Consider the following 14,727-nt stretch of genomic DNA (forward strand, 5'->3'; position numbering starts at 1 on the left):
TCCCTCCTGCCCCCAAGAGGGCTCCAACCCTCCCCAGAGCTGGAAGGCAGGGCAGTCAGATGATGGGAAGAGGGCTTGTGGCCCCCTTCTTAGAGGGGACCAGGCCTCTAGTGTCTAAGGGAGACGGGCACCTTGGGAATCCCAGTCGTACAGGGGATCAATGGGGGCCGAGGGCTTGACCAACCCCACATCTCCCCTGTTTCTGGGAGGGAGATGGGTGGGGAGAGCCAGAATCCCTGCATCCCCTGCTCTGGGACGACTCCCTCCTCAGAGCCCAGGTGTGACTTGTCACTCCCTGTTCCCCTCTGGGCTCTGAGCTAAATGGAGGGGTCTGCCCCAGGGCCCCCTTCCCGAGGCCATACACCTCCCAAAGCCCCAGGGGCTAGCACCACCCCTACAGGAACCTTCCTTCCACCCCTTCCTATCCTGGGAAATGCCAGGCTGCCACTGGGGATAGATCAGGGGAGTACTTCACCCTGAAGAGGACCTAGTATTAACCTGCTTTCCTACTCAGAGGAGCCAAGGCCTCACAGATAGAGACAGTGCAGCCCCCAAAATATGACTTCTCTGAGAACACAAAGCAGTTGGGGACAAGTCGCCACCATAAGCAAAGTTTCCTGCCCCTGCCCCAGTCCTGGCATTGCTATCCTCTGATTTCAGGACTGGGAAGGCCCCATGTGGCTACACAGAGCCAGCAGCCCAGGGCCCTGAAGCCTCTGGCCATCCCTCTGATTAGACACATCACCCAAAGGTGGGAGCCAGTCAGGTCTTGCAGAGGGAACAGTGGACCAGGGTCCTATGAAGTCCAGATTTAAGGCCTTTAGGATGCCTGCACCATTCCATCAAATGCCAAGCCTGACTCAGCCCGAGGGAGGGGGCTGGCTGGAGCTGCAGAAATCCTTTACGGGGAAGCAGTGGAGCTGGGTCCTCATCTCCACCCTAACACTCACTAACTCACTGTGTGACCCTGGGCAAAGCACTTCTTTCCATGCCTCAGCTTCCCTCCATGTGAGCTGAGGGAACGGATAACAGTAGGATCCCGAGCAGGAAGTAGGCAGCAGGTAGACACTGGATTGGCTTTGCCTTTCAGAGAGGGGCAGTCTCCCGGCCCTCGATTGACAGACCCAATACCCTGGCCTCCTGCCGCTCCACCCCAAATAGGCTCTGCCTACCCCACAGCCCAGGAAGCAAAGGGGGTGGGCAGCTGGCATCCCCTGGGCCCCTGAAGGTTCCTGCAGTGGAGGTAAACTGATGCCCCTGTGGCTTTGAGAGCCACGGCCCTTCGGCAGTACAGCTGAGCTCCACACGCGTTGTCAACCGCAGCAGAAGAGTGGAGGCGAGCAGCCAGGACCCTGGGCCACAGCCTGGCACCAAGGGAGGAGCAGAGGAGCAGAGAAAAGTCAAAGGGCAGACACAGAGGGAAGTGAGAAGTCTCAGTGAGAGGAATGAGGTAGAGAGAGTGCAGAGAGAAAAGAGGAAGAAAACGGAGCAGAGGAAGGAGCGGCTGCACAGAGGGGACAGGGGAGGCTGGACAGAAGAGGAAGGGGAGGACTGTCAGGGTGAGGGTAGAAGGGTGCCAGGCCCTGGAGTCAGGTCACAGGGGCTCTCTCAGGGCCAGCAGAGTCTTCACCAATGAAGGGTCCAAAAAAAGAAAAAAGGGGAGGCTGGATGGGCAAGCAGGTCCCTTACTGGGGAAAAGGCCCAAAGAAGGAGCTTGATTCTTCCCCTTCCCCAGCAAGGGAGCACCAGGAATGGGGGGTCCATCTGTCCAGAGAAGAGGTGTCAGCTCCAGGCCCGCCCCTGCAGAGACTCCACCCTCAGAAACACAGGCTCCAGTAGGGTTTGCAAGAGCAAACGACTTGAAGATGGGTACCCAGAGGGAAGCCAGCCCCAACCAGAAGAAAGCCAGAGACTGAGAGTGAGCAGGAGAAACCCAGCCTCTTCAACATACACATTCACCAAAATTCAGGGGGCACTAACTAGTAACCTATTAACTAGTGACCTGTGCCTCAAGTGCAGGGAATAGGCAGAAGTGAGTTGTCTTGGTGGCACAGACCCACGAAGGCCCTGGCTGGACACAGAGAGCAGGGTCGTAGTATGAACATGTGTTGGGGAGGTGAGACAAAGCAGTCTGCATGGAAAGGAACTCAGGGGAAAGAACACTGGCTTCTCAGCCCTGCCTCACCTGGGTTCCTTCCCCACCCAGGCCCTATGGGTTGGAGACAGTGGGCCCAAGGCTCCCAGGCATCTGTCTCAGAAGTGACATCACAGAGTGGCAGCATGCACTCTGTCATAGCCCTCCTTCAGAGCTGGCTCCCAGCAGCCCCCCTGATAATTACTGACCAGCCTCAAGTGGAAAGGCAATGTACCCTCCCATGGCCCCAGGGATTAAAGGGCTTTGGGATACAATGTGTATTTAGCCTGATTTAAAACATGAACAAGAGTTAGATTTCTCTGCTTGATTCCAGGGGGCAGAACTAATAGGAATTTCACAATAAGTGGGAATTTCAGAAGGGCAGGGTGACACTAAGAAAGAACCACTCACTGATCAGAATGGATCTTGGAGGTGGGAGGTAAAGGCCTCCCACTGGTGGAGAGTGTATGGGTGATTCATGGGGTGGGGAGGGATGCTGAAGGAGGTAACCCCCTTGCAGCTCAGAGATTCTTTAATTACACCACACCCTTCATGTCAGCTGCACTGACAGCTGGGACCCCAGGGGCACACCTAGTAGAGGACAGTGCCCAGCCTGGCCGGTCCTCTCCTCCCCTCCAGGGAGGGGCCCAGTCCATGCTGGGATAGGGCAAAGAATCCAGGGGACTCTACCATCCTCTAGGGACAGAGATCAACTCCCCAACTCAGGGACTGCAGACAGCAGAGTTCAAGGAACTTGCTCAGTATTTGCAAACATAGTGGGGGCTGGGGAGCTGCAGCAGGAGGCACGATAAGTTCCTTAGGATCCTCTGCCTGGAAAGAGGCAGCAGTGCCTTTTTGGCCCTCTCTTATCTAGCAAATATCCCATCTCTTGAGGCTAGCACTAAGCGATCCCACCTAGTGTTAACCTGCAGCCTCTGCTCCCTCTTCAGGCCCAGCCCGGGGTCTGCTTCAATCCACTGAGTGCTGTGGAGCTACAGAGCTGCCTCCTGGAGCAATAGCTTCCCTCTCTACAGGATGAGATCATGAGGCCAGAGACCAAGCCTCACCAGGCTTCTCTCTGTTCCCCAGTAGTGAGTCCAGCCCAGGCCTGGGGCCTTGGTGTTGCTGCTGGTCTGTGAGGCCCTGCAAGTCCTGGGGAGCAAGCAATGGGGGACAGGAATCGGGCTCTTGAAGTGATTCACGTGGGCCAGGAGGCTGAAGGAGGTGACGCCTTGTGGTTCAGAGATTCTTTACACTGCACTCTTCCTTCCCATCAGCTGCACTGACAGCTGGGATCCCATGGGCACACCTAGTAGAGGACAACTCCAGTGTGTCCATGCTACGTGGAAGTGGCCCCCAGGCCTGGCTCCAAACTCAGGTCTCTATTCCAATACGGTTTTCCTTCAAGAAGGCTGGGTGAGTCTCTACTATGGGCCTTGCATCTGCACAATGGTTTCAATGGTTTCATTCCCATTCTTCCATCTGAGCCTCAAAACCACCACAGACGTAGGCAGAGTGAAGATTCTTATCTCCATTTTAAAGATTAAAAAAAAGAGAGAGAGACTCAGAGATGGGAAATGACTTACCCAACAGTAAAGGATACCAAGGTTAGGCCCCGAGCCCAGAACTCTTCCCATCCCAACCCAAGCCTTGGTGGCTGGGTAGGGACCACCTGCGTGTCCACAGTGCCTACACAGGAGGAATCTGTAGACAGATGCGTTTGCACCAAGCCTTTGGTCACGGATTGTCAGGAGCCATGCTAGAGATGGCATCTCAGCACATACATGTCTACAGATGGGGACGGGGGCACAGCCAGGGTTAAGAAATGGGTGGGAGGAGAGTCCTGTTATCTGTCAGTCTGGGAAGCCTATTCTTAACATGATGTGTCTTCCAAGAGGCCACCTTGTTCTCTGACTTCTGAGCACTTATGTGGCACAGACAGAAAAGTGTGCCCATGGAGAGGAGAGGGTGGGTCCCAAGGGCCCATAGGATAGGTTTTCCTGACCAAGGACATTGTTTCCTGTCTCATCTTAAGAGACACAATCTTCTTCCCAGGGGCCTAGGACAGTCCAAATAAGCGAAACGCTTATTCTGCCTTCCCTGCAAATCCAAGGCCCCAGATTTTTCCTGCTGTGTCCCCAGCAAGCACAGAGACACGTGCTTAGATGCAGACAACACACATATGCCCAGGCAAAGTGGGGGGGAACTCACACTGGATACACAAATCTGGGCAGACTTGGAAGTACAGAGCCACTTATGGGGTCCTTGGCTGGGGCTATCCTCTTGTGACAGTTTCAGGGATGCAAGGGGGCATTGTGCAGACTTGTGGAGCATTGACTACAGTGTCTCCCAGCCTGCTTTCCCCTGCAGAGCTGCTGCACACCACCTGCTCTACAGGCTGTGATCGTGGTTAGAAACAGAGCTGAGGGGAACCCTTCAAACAACTCTGAGGCCCTGGCCACCTGAATATCTCCCTACCTCCAGTCCCCACCTCTCTCAGCAAATCTTTGTCCTAGGAATACAAAGGCCAGGTGGCCAAAAGGGGAAAAGGAAAGAACATAGTATAAATATATTTACAAGGCAATGGGTCCCCCAAAGGCCACAGTCTGCCCCACAAATGCCCTGGAGACCAATGTTAGGATGAGACTCCAGATGAGTATTTAAAAGTTCAAAGTTCGGCCGGGCGCAGTGGCTCAAGCCTGTAATCCCAGCACTTTGGAGGCCGAGGCGGGTGGATCACGAGGCCAGGAGATCAAGACCAGCCTGGCCAAGATGGTGAAACCCCATCTCTACTGAAAATACAAAAATTAGCCGGGCGTGGTGGCAGGTGCCTGTAATCCCAGCTACTCAGGAGGCTGAGGCAGAGAATCACTTGAACCCGGGAGGCAGAGGTTGCAGTGAGCCCAGATCACGCCACTGCACTCCAACCGGGGTGAAAGAGCGAGACTCCATCTCAAAAAAAAAAAAAAACAAAAAACGGTCAAAGCTCTGTATTCTCTCCAGTTGAGAATTCTAACCTGCTCAGAAGAGCCCTACTGCCCCTCTAGGTCCAGGATACAACAGGTGACCCTGATGGCCTGCAAGCTTCCAATACGGCTGGTGCTACACCTTTATAAGCTTCTAGAGGCCAGTCTGAAATGAACAGATTTGACCTCAGCCTTTACAGCTTAGGACCTCTCATTTCCAGGGTTCCCCTGCTCTGAAAGCTCCAAAGGGGTGGGGACTGCTTATTCACTGCTGTAGCCCCTGGCTTGAAACATATCTGGCATTTATGTGGTGTCCCATAAATAGCTGAATGAGTGAACCTGCTGTTTTCTTTTTGCCCTGACTAGGAGAGCTGAAGCCCGTGAGAAGAACCTAACAGGCTCATGGTCTGGCCCTCATGGACACCCCAGGGACCGCCAGGTGAAGTGGAGTCAAGGCCTGCTCTCAACCCTAGGCATGGGTGGAGACATGAGTCAGCATGAGTGGCCTGATGGGGAGGGTCAGCAGCCCTGTCCGAGGCAATGGGAAAAGCACTGAACTTTAAGGCAAATGGCCCAGGTTGAGTCCTGGCTCCTCCCTCTGCCTTCACTAGTTTTGTGATGTTGAGCAAGTCAATACATGAATTTCATAATCTATAAAACATGGACAGTAATGCTTGTTTGGTGATCTAGTGTCTTCACAGGACAGCCATGAGGGTCAAATGGGAAAGCCCATGGCACTAGAAACGGGAAGATGGCACGTCTGTGTGTCCAGTGTACACATGCACCTCCACACGCCAACACACAGACTGCTGTTTAGACTGAGCAAAACAGTGGGGGGCAGCTGCGTGCAGGGACCAGGCCTTCCTCATCTCTGTATCTGCCACCACACTGAGCTCAGGCTTAGCACTCACTAGGCATCAGAAAGTGCTTCTCAAATGAATGAACCAATGAATGAGCAAGTGGATGAGCCATTGACCAAAAATGAGCTGTGTCATCCGTGTGTGTGCACGACAGATGCTACCAAGATCCACATGAGTGACCTGGGAGGACAGTTAGCATACCCCAGATACTCTGGGTCTTGCCCCTCACAGTGTCATCTAGCATGGAATGTCGCCCTACACTGTGCGTCCTCACCGGGGACAGAGCTCTCAGGGTCTCTGACCCAGGCTGGCACCTCCCCACCTCCAAACTCTGCTGAGGGCACCTCTTGCTGGTGCCACCACCAGCTTCTCCAGACAGAGGCAGGTGTGGGTCAGAGACAAGGCCAGGTGAGGGGTCAGGAAGCACAGGGCAGGGTGGTTACCGAGGTTGACAGTGAGCTTCATCTGCCCCCCATCCAGCTCCAGGCGCAGGGTGTCGGCAGACTCCCTGGAAGTCGTGGCCATCATGAGTCCGTAGGCCCGCTGGGACATGAAACGCAGGGACACATCCTCTGCCTCCGTGTGCATGGCGTTAGGCAGCATGATCTTCATGTACATGGAGCCATCGTAGCTCAGGACCGTGGCCTCTGCCCCACAGGAGTCGGGGAAGAGGGAAGGGGAAGACAGGCAGAGGCCAGGGGAGGGAGAAGAACAGAGAATCATTACAAGGGTGAGAAGCCTAGGGCAGGTCTATGAGGGGTTCCCCTAGGAGAAGGTGGCACAGGGATGGAAAGTAGGAGTCACCCTGAGAAGGAGGAGCACAGGGATAGGGAGCAGGGACACCTAGGATGAAGACCAGCCTCACCTCTCTCACAGACCCGCCCAAGAAAGCCGGTCCCGATGCAGTCACAGACGAAGCGGTTCCAGCCTTCTCGACAGACGCCCCCATTGCGACATGGGGCAGATGCACACTGCTTCAGCGTCTCCCGGGAGCAAAAGGGGGCAACGCCCACAGCCCCCTGAGCCTCGGCCAGGCCCCGGAGGTCTCGGCTACGCCCATCTATGAAGAGGTCCCGCACACAGCCCACGTAGCCTGCCCGGAGTGCTGCTGTCCACACCTCTGGGGGCAGGGGCAGGTCCACCCGGCCCCCCTCAGGGAGACCGCCCAGGTACAGCTCACTCTCCAGGTCCAGAATCTCGCTGTCCCCAGTGGCCAAGAACGGCGTGCTGCGACTATTCACTGAGATGGAGCCTGGGAATCAAGGGAAGGCAGGATGGAGAAAAGCCACAGGCCAGAAAGGGACATCCTGACTCTGCCAAGGAGGCCCCCACCTTGTGTGGGCCCCTCCACCTTGTACCCTGCAGCAGGCTCAGGAGGACGAGCAGCAGTCCTGGGCTGGAAGCCCGGCCTCACTCACTGCAAAAACTGCTTGACAAAGGCCCCCAGGCTCACAGGCTCCTGTGACGCAGCCCCAGCCCAGCTGCAGAATGCTGTGGGCCTCTGTCCGTACCCCTCCTCCCCACCTCAGTAAGTCCTCAGAGGATATGCAGGAAGTGGGCATGCCCAAATCTTGAGCTCAGAAAGGGTTGGATCATTCACTGGGTCATTCCTGCCAGCCAGTTCCTTAGACTGGGAACCGGAAGCAGAGAACCTTATGGAACAGAAAGGCCTGAAAGATCTTTAATCCAAAGGAGTTTTTTTCCCCCTCAAACATTTATTGAGCTTTTATGACTAGATGCCAGGCACCTAGCACTTTAAATATATTATATCACTTAAGTCTCATAATAACTCTACGAAATTGGTCCTTTACGATCCCATTTTGAAATGGTAGACGAGGCTTGCAGAGACTGGGGAACAGTGCCAAAGCACCACAGTGGGGAAGGAACACAGCCAAAGTACGGTCCCAGCAGCAAAAACTCAGAGCCTGCACTCTCCACCCCTCAGCCAAGAGCCCACTCTGCGGCCAGCAAGGTGCACAAGCAGATTGGCTCCAGGGCCCGCAGGGCAGGACAGCAGTGAGGAGAAAGGAGGTAGGCACAGAATTTTTAGGTAGAAGAGTTCTTCAGAAGTAGAGGGTGCTTGGCTGGGTATGGTGGTTCACGCCTGTAATCCCAGCACTTTAGGAGGCCGAGGCGGATGGATCACTTGAGGTCAGGAGTTCAAGACCAGCCTGGCCAACATGGTGAAACTCCATCTCTACTAAAAAAAAAAAAAATTCCCAAAAAAAAAAAATTAGCTGGGTGTGGTGGTGCAAACCTATAGTCCCAGCTACTCGGGAGACTAAGGCAGGAGAATCACTTAAACCCGGGAGGCAGAGGCTGCAGTGAGCCAAGATCATGCCACTGCACTCCAGCTTGGGAGACAGAGCGAGACTCCATCTCAAAAAAGAAGAGAAGAAGGGAGAAGAAGGAGAAGAAGAAGAAGAGGAGGAGGAGGAGGAGGAGGGAGGAGGAGGAGGAGGAGGAGGGAGGAGGAGGAGGGAGGAGGAGGAGGAGGGAGGAGGAGGAGGGAGGAGGAGGAGGAGGGAGGAGGAGGAGGGAGGAGGAGGAGGAGGAGGGAGGAGGAGGAGGAGGAGGAAGGAGGAGGAGGAGGTGATTATCTTAGAAAAAAGACTTGGGATCTGGTGGGAGTTCCACAGCCTTTACTGAGACCTTAAGCTGCAGAAACCTATACCTTAGAAATTTTATTCTACTTGTATTTTTTAATTCCTTCCTCTGTCCTTTTTTAAGTTTGGAAGAACTGTTTAAAAGGGGTCGGCGGCCGGGCACGGTGGCTCATGCTTGTAATCCCAGCACTTTGGGAGGCCGAGGCGGGCGGATCACGAGGTCAGGAGATCGACACCAAGGTGAAACCCCATCTCCACTAAAAATACAAAAAAAAATTAGCCGGGCGTGGTGGCGGGCGCCTGTAGTCCCAGCTACTCAGAGAGGCTGAGGCAGGAGAATGGCATGAACCCAGGAGGCGGAGCTTGCAGTGAGCCAAGATCGCGCCACTGCACTCCAGCCTGGGCGGCAGAGCGAGAATCCGTCTCAAAAAAAAAAAAAGGGTCGGGGCCGGGCGCAGTGGCCCACGTCTGTAATCCCAGCACTTTGGGAGGCCGAGGCGGGTGGATCACGAGGTCAGGAGATCGAGACCATCCTGGCTAACACAGTGAAACCCTGTCTCTACTAAAAAAGACAAAAAATTAGCTGGGCATGGTGGCAGGCGCCTGTAGTCCCAGATACTCAGGAGGCTAAGGCAGGAAAATGGTGTGAACTCGGGAGGCAGAGCTTGCAGTGAGCCAAGATCGTGCCACTGCACTCCAGTCTGGGTGACAGAGCAAGACTCTGTCTCAAAAAATAAATAAATAAATAAATAAAAGGGGTCGGGGTGGGAGTTGAGTTCAATCTCTCTCCTCACTGCTTGCAGTCATCCTAGTTAGAAAAAAAAAACTCTGCCTAACTTCATGGGGTTAAAGAGAGGTTAAGGACGGTTTGGGTCTGCATGAGGCCTGAATTTGGCAGGGAGCTTTGGGAGGAGAATCAATGTGAGCACAGGGTGGGAACCCAAGAGGGAAGAACTGGGACCTCCTCTACAGACACATCCCCTCATTCAGGGCATGTCCCTCTCTGCTCAAAACCTCACCTGAGGCCGGGCACAGTGGCTCACACCTGTAATCCCAGCACTTTGGGAGGCTGAGGCAGGAGGATCACCTGAGGTCAGGAGTTTGAGACCAGCCTGGCCAACATGGTGAAACCCCATCTCTACTAAAAATACAAAAATTAGCCAGGCATGGTGGGCACCTGTAATCCCAGCTACTCAAGAGGTTGAGGCAAAAGAATCGCTTAAACCTGGGAGGCGGAGGTTGCAGTGAGCTGAGATCATGCCACTACACTCCAGCCTGGCAGCCTGAGCAACAAGAGCAAAACTCTGACTCAAAAAAAAAAAACTTCACCTGAACCAGAGCTGTGCCCCCTTTTAGTAACATGGTCCCTAGCTTTTCTCTCCATACAAAGTGTCAGATGACCTAGGGTCCTGACTCTAAACCCACTTCCCAGGGCTGAGGGCCCACTCCCCTAACAGGCCACCAAACATGGCCTGCCTGATCACCCACACCTCTATTTATAGCCAGATTCCCCCATGTGTGCTCTGCCCACCCACTGCAGGACGTCCTGGACTCTACACAACCCAACCAGACTCTCTACAAATGAACCAAATGTTGGAGAAGGAAGAGAGAGAGAAGGAAAGAGATGGGGAAGGGGTGTATAATGGAGGGTCAACAAGAGGAAACCATAGTGAGTACAGGCCTCTGCACCAAGATCACTCAATGCATGGAAAAGAACAACCCAAGCATCCATCAACAGATGGATGGATAAACGCAATGTGTATATCCAGGCAATGGAATATTATTCAGCCCTAAAAAGGAAGGACATCCTGACACATGCTACAACATGAACGAACCTAGAAGACATTATGCAAAATGAAATAAAGCCAGATACAAAGGGACAAATATTATATGATTCCAATTAACGGAGGTACCGAGAGTAGCCAGATTCTTACACAGAAAGTAGAATGGTGAGTGCCAAGGGCTAAGAGGAGAGGGAATAGGGAGTTAGTGTTTAATGGGCCAGAGTTTCAGTTTGGGAAGATGAGAAAAGTTCTGAAGATAAACGATAGTTACCAGTGATATTTACACAACAATATGAGTGTACTTAACATCACTGAACTGCATACTTAAAAATGGTTATGATGGGCTGGGCACGGTAGCTCACGCCTGTAATCCCAGCACTTTGGGAGGCCAAGGCAAATGGATCACTTGAGGTCAGGAGTTCAAGACCAGCCTGATCAACATAGTGAAACCCCGTCTCCAGTAAAAAAAAAAAAAATTAGCTGGGCATGGTGGCACACGCCTATAATCCCAGAACTTGGAAGGCTGAGGCAGGAAAATCACTTGAACCCAGGAGGCAGAGGTTGCAGTGAGCCGAGATTGCGCCATTGCACTCCAGCCTAGACAACAAGAGCGAAACTCCATCTCAAGAAAAAAAAAAAAAAGAAAGAAAGAAATGGGTCATCAGAAATGTCCAGAATTGGTCGAGACGGGAATCCAAGGACTGGACAGACCTGGTCCAGACTCTGGCTCCAGAGATCGGTGTGAGCTAACAGGAGCACTTCCTGAAAGCACAGAGAAGTGGAAGCCCTGCAGTGCCCTGCAAGGCTTGGGCAGACGTCCAACCTAGAGTGTTACTGACCACCTGGTGGAAACCCTGGGGGGCAGAGGGCTCTGAGAAGAATTCCTGGTACTGTCCTGAGACACACCCTAGGGATGAAACCATCTAATGTAAAGTCCGGGGGAGGCAACACTTCCAGGAAGGAAGTGAAAGAAATAGCAAGCCCGTAGAAGCTGTCGCTCTTCCGGAGCCACAGGGGCCCCTCCTTCCTGCATGGGGAGGAACGGTCACTCCACCCAAACTCACAGGCCCAGCTCAGTGACAGGCGGAGGAGCACAAAAATTTAGCTGACGTTGAAAAGTGCTTAAATTGGATAATGTGTCAGTTCTCATTTATATCAATTTCCCTTTCTTGGATAATTCTCTCATGTTCAACAAGATGGAGAAGAGTAAAGGAGAGAGAATTAGCAGACAGAAAACAAGAAGAGGATGCAAAAGACTGAAATGAAGGGTAAAGAAGAGAGTGGCTAGATGCAACAGAAGATTCAAGAACAGGCATCTGCCTGACCCCAGGACTCTCTGCCCTGATACTTTATTGTTCTAGAGCCCTCACTGCTAGGTGGGGGTGTGGGGCTGTTTACTGTCTTTTTCACTCCATGCTCTCCCACCCCACACCAGAACAGGGGTTCTGTGACAGCCAAGATCGTCTCTTTAGTTTCCCTGCTGTCCATATCTACAGAACCTGGGACACCATCTGGCACACAGTGGGTGCTCAGTAACTGTTGAGTGAGTTAATTTTTTTTTTTTTTTTTTGACAGTCTTCCTCTGTCGCCCAGCCTGTAGTGCAATGGCAGGATCTCAGCTCACTGCAACCTCCGCCTCCTGGGTTCAAGCGATTCTCCTACCTCAGCCTCCCAATTAGCTGGGACTACAGGAGTGCACCACCATGCCCGGCTAATTTTTGTATTTTTAGTGGAGACGGGGTTTCACCATGTTGGCCAGTCTGGTCTCAAACTCCTGACCTCAAATGATCCATCCACCTCGGCCTCCCAAAGTGCTGGAATTACAGGCGTGAGCCACAGCGCCCGGCCTAGTGAGTTATTTTTTTTTTTTTTTAAGTTGAATGGCTCTAGACAGAAGGGAGGCATGGCTGGGAAGATATATTCTTTTTTCTTTGAGACAGAGTCTCGCTCTGTCGCTCAAGCTGGAGTGAAGTGGCACGATCTAGGCTCACTGCAAGCTCCGCCTCCCGGGTTCACGCCATTCTCCTGCCTCAGCCTTCCAAGTAGCTGGGACTACAGGTGCCCGCCACTACACCCGGCTAATTTTTTGTATTTTTAGTAGACATGGGGTTTCGCCATGTTAGCCAGGATGGTCTTGATCTCCTGACCTCGTGATCTGCCCACCTCGGCCTCCCACAGTGCTAGGATTACAGGCGTGAGGCATCACACCCGGCCGGAAGATATATTCTTAAAGGAGAATTGGGTATCTACTCTATGTTGGCCACTGTGCTAATGCTTCCACAGATGTGCTCTTATTTTCTCCTCTCGATGGCCCTTGTGGGATTATTCTTTCTACAGATAAGGAAACAGAGTCTCACATGCAGCAAGTAGGGGAGCTGAGGTATAATCCAGGTCTGACTGACGCCAAATGCTGTGCTCTTCCTGCCAATGTCCGATGACAGAAAGGACAATTGGGAAGACGTGAGGAGGGGTGGAGGAGAAGTGGCAGGGAAGAGTACAGGAAATGGTGTAGAAGAGACCCATTGAAGAGAGACGGAGAAGATGTCAGGGCAGATGGAAAGGGGTGGCCCATAGAAGGGGAAGGGTCCAGAGGCCTCCTGACCTTTTCGCCCGTCCCTCTGGAAGTCCACGTGACACCACTCGCCGTCATTGACCTTGCGGCTGGATGCCCGCAGCTTAATGCCCCCAGATCCCATGTCCAGCAGAAGATAGAGGTGGCCGTCCAACAGCTCCATGGCAAAGTAGTCGGCCCGCTGAGCAGAGCTGTGGCTGCCAGCTACACCCCCAGCCCGCCGGCCCTGGCTGAAGAGCAGCAGCCCATTGGGCTCGGTGGTGCGGAAGTCTAGAGAGATGGAGCCAGTGCGCTTAGCGCTCCAGCGGGGCAGCGCCACAAAGGCCTCGGGACTCTCAAAGGTCACGGGGTCCAGGACAGCCACATCTTCACAGCGGAATGACAAGTCCCCCTGCAGCTTCATCTTGGGGTCCCCTTCCTTTGCCAGGCGGGATAGTTCCAGTTTGAAGTCATTGTTCTTATAGACCACCTGCAGGGAGGGGTGGGGTCAGGGATAAAGAATCCGAAAGCAGCTTAGGGCCTGGCCACTCCCACCCAGCAGCGAGCACAAGGGGACCCAGCCACCCACCCCTGTAGCCCCTGCTCAGTTCCACCAGACCACTCCGCTTGGGCCTCTGTTCTAGAGCTTCAGGCACAGAGGCTGTGAACAAGCACCTCCCTTGCCCGTCCTCTGTCCTGTCTTCTGGCCCAGCAGGAGCATGGTGGCTTGCCCTGTGGGCTCTCAGTGCCCACTAAATTGCAGTTCATAATAATGACAAGGCCACTGATGTGTGGTAGCCATTTTCTACTTGATGAAGTATGTTCACTTACACTCTCATGTGCCCCTCACAACCTTATGAAGTAGGCACTGACTACCCATCTACAGAGGAGGAAACTCAGCATCAGACAGTCAAGTGACTTGACCACAGTCACAGAACCAATGAGTGGAAGAGCTGGGACTCAAGCAAAGGTCTTTAGTCTTCACACCCAGCATTCTTTCCTCTGTACCACAGCTGCCTTTGAGGGTCCTCTATGAGGACAGGGGTTTCCAAGGCTCAAGGAAATCAAAGGGGAGAAGCCTCTTGATGGAGCCAGTGGGCCTTAGGTTTTAAACAGGGGGTGTCTCCCACCATGGACTTCGAAGGAACAGATGACCCAGACACCTAGCCAGGTCAGACTAAGTCACACTGAAGACAGGAGACAAAGGGCTCCTGAACGGCCTGCAGCCCCTCCCTAGCCCTACTCACGTCCTTGAGGCAGCCCATGAAGTTGTTGCTGACGGGCGAGCCCGGCAGGTCAGCTGTGTTGGGGCTGCCCCCAATGTAGAAGAAGTCATCAGAGCCCAGCATGGTGTAATCCTCCTGCGTGTAGCCTGTGGTGGTCAAGATCCCGTCCACCGAGATGGTCACCTGCCCAGCCCAGGAGGGAGGGAGAAAGACAGGAGACAACCAACATCAAATCCCTAGGAAGAGCTACGGCTAGGCAAAGGAGGGGCCAGAGGGCAGCAGGGGAGGGGGACCCCCATTTTTATGTCTGCTTGTCTTGGAGGAGGAACAGTGGGGGAAGAAAGGAAATGAGGAAAAGGAGGCAGCACAAGATTTGATGGTTTCAGGGTGGGCTAAGACCTGCCCTCTGGCCCCCAGCTCAGCAGGCAGGAGCCTGAAGGGTACTTGGAGAGCTCCCCATGAGGTCTCCCAAGAAGTAGTTTCTGGAAGGCACTCTAAACAGGAATGAGGGCTCCAGGACGGATCCCCCATTCTGGGGCACAGGATGGGTGCAAATGGCGTCCTCACTTTTCTTCTCCTGGAGGTATTCTCTGGAAACAC

At 53.6% G+C, this 14,727-nt stretch overlaps 1 protein-coding gene across 24 annotated transcripts in view; it reads right to left on the reverse strand.

The window, feature by feature from the left end:
* The window catches only part of NRXN2 (neurexin 2), a 116,412-nt gene that overhangs the window by 47,779 nt on the left and 53,906 nt on the right, over window positions 1-14,727 (reverse strand). For all 24 annotated transcript variants that reach the window (XM_030811076.1, XM_030811090.1, XM_030811088.1 and 21 more), the window contains 4 exons: window positions 14,149-14,310; window positions 12,953-13,391; window positions 6,826-7,212; window positions 6,404-6,607 (listed from right to left, as the gene is read on the reverse strand). In XM_030811076.1, the coding sequence (XP_030666936.1) occupies window positions 6,404-6,607; window positions 6,826-7,212; window positions 12,953-13,391; window positions 14,149-14,310 (1,192 nt within the window). The remainder of the gene's footprint in view (window positions 1-6,403; window positions 6,608-6,825; window positions 7,213-12,952; window positions 13,392-14,148; window positions 14,311-14,727) is intronic.

This window comes from Nomascus leucogenys, chromosome 4, assembly GCF_006542625.1.
Source record: "Nomascus leucogenys isolate Asia chromosome 4, Asia_NLE_v1, whole genome shotgun sequence".
Lineage (NCBI taxonomy): Eukaryota > Metazoa > Chordata > Mammalia > Primates > Hylobatidae > Nomascus > Nomascus leucogenys.